Genomic DNA, 1,778 nt, shown 5'->3' on the forward strand with positions numbered 1-1,778 from the left:
GCTGTGGGCCTGGAGAGCTCTGCTTTCACCCGCGCGGGGCCAGGGCTGGGTGGTGACGGCGTTCGTGAAGGGGCGAGAGGCCCTGGCTCTGCCTCGGGCTCCTCCGCTGCCTCCACCTTGATGCTCCTGGGAGCCGCTGGGGGATCGCCGCCGCCCCCGTTCTGGGGACCCGCTCTAGACTCTCCGTTGGTGGCTTCGGCCAGGGCCTTCCTGTCCACTCCTGGTGAGGGGGCGGGCGCCAGGCCTAGGTCGGCAGAGGCCAGGGGGCCATGCAGTGCCGTGTGCTGATGGAAGGCGGCCAGACTGTCTGTGGGGAGAGCCCAGAGGCCACCTGTCAGGGCTGGAGCAGGACCTGCCTGGGGCAGACCTGAAGTGGGGAGGGTGGGAAGGGGGAATGGGGCTGGGCAGACGTGGTACAGAACCCAGTCTGAAACCGCCACCCCTCTTTCTGGTTCCCAGGGGCTCACCTGTGGGGAGTTTGGCAGTGGGGTGGCCTGTCCCTGGTGAATAGATCTCAGCCTTAGAGCCCGGCTGGCAGACCATGTGGTTGGTGACCAAGTGGCTGTAGAGGATGTCCCTTGTGGTGGAGATGAAGCCGCAGCTGTGGCAGACTCCTGCAGGAGGGCCATGGAGTCAGGGCCCTGGGCAGCTGGGCCCTACCAACCCTAACCACGGCCTCCATCCCCACCCTGCTTACCGGTCAGCGTGTCTGTGTGCACCTTGAGATGCCGCTCACAGTTGGCCTTGGTGGTGAAGGCGGACAGGCAGATGAGACACACGAAGGGGCGCTCTCCTGGAACACAGGCCTGGTGAGAGAGCCTCACTGGCCAGAGACCCCTCGGCTCTGCCTCCCAGGACCCTGGGGCCCGTGGGAGGCAGCAGGGAATGGTAAAGAGGACCACCCAGGCACACCCGTGGCTGGCATGCAACCCCAGGACAGGCACGGTGAACCTGGGTGGGAGGACACTGTTGGGGGGGTGGGGGTGGTGCTCACCACTATGGCTACGCATGTGGATCTCCAGGGAGCTGGCGCTGGGGCAGCTTTTGCGGCACTGGGGGAAGGGGCAGACCCGCTCGTTGGGGTAGGTCTCCTTGGGCTTCTCATCCGGGGTGGCCACGGCCGGGGAGCCGGCACCCTGGCGGCTGGCACAGTAGTAGAGAAGGTGGGCTTGCAGGTTCCGCTCGCTACGGTACCAGATGCCACAGTCTTTGCAGGGAAAGACGTCTTCTGAGGGGATGAGAAGGCAGGGGAGAGTTGGGCCAAGCCTGAGGGGGTGCCCCGGCAGCAGTGTGGCCACCTCCCACCCAGGGCAGGCATGGCCCTCTGCAACATGAGGGCTGTGCCGCAGGGTCCTCCAGCTCGGGGAGCGAGGCCTGTGACCTGGGCTGTGCCTTCTTAGGTGTCCCTTGGTGACGCTGCGTCCCCTTTCTGTGGATCTCCAGGATGCCATGGGGACACGTGGATGGGGTCCCCCAGGACAGCCCCGCACTGCTTTCCAACAGTGAGCCCCGGAAGGAGACGCTGGGGTCTTGTGGGTGCCCATGGAAGGAGTGTGGTCAGTGGGGATGACAGGACATGGGGGACAGCCTGGAGCCGGGTGCCCATGGAGGAGGAGGAGACAGGTGGGTGGGCATCCAGGTGCACGTGTCCCCAAGCGCTGGGGGCGGGTAGAGGCCAGGAGCTGCGGGGGACCAAGAGCGTCAGAGTCAAATACACCCCCCACCTGATGGCTCCGTGTGTTACTGGTCAGACTTTGCTGATTCACCACACTTAGCCG

General features: G+C 65.6%; 1 protein-coding gene across 1 annotated transcript in view; it reads right to left on the reverse strand.

Moving 5' to 3' along the window:
- Nucleotides 1-1,778, reverse strand: part of ZFPM1 (zinc finger protein, FOG family member 1) — a 38,140-nt gene that overhangs the window by 1,955 nt on the left and 34,407 nt on the right. The window contains exons 6-9 of the mRNA XM_010844001.1: nucleotides 995-1,228; nucleotides 698-793; nucleotides 468-614; nucleotides 3-307 (exon numbers count right to left, since the gene is read on the reverse strand). Coding sequence (XP_010842303.1) covers nucleotides 3-307; nucleotides 468-614; nucleotides 698-793; nucleotides 995-1,228 — 782 coding nt within the window. The remainder of the gene's footprint in view (nucleotides 1-2; nucleotides 308-467; nucleotides 615-697; nucleotides 794-994; nucleotides 1,229-1,778) is intronic.

The sequence above is a fragment of the Bison bison genome, unplaced genomic scaffold (assembly GCF_000754665.1).
Source record: "Bison bison bison isolate TAMUID 2011002044 unplaced genomic scaffold, Bison_UMD1.0 scf7180017864192, whole genome shotgun sequence".
NCBI classification, from domain to species: Eukaryota; Metazoa; Chordata; class Mammalia; order Artiodactyla; family Bovidae; genus Bison; species Bison bison.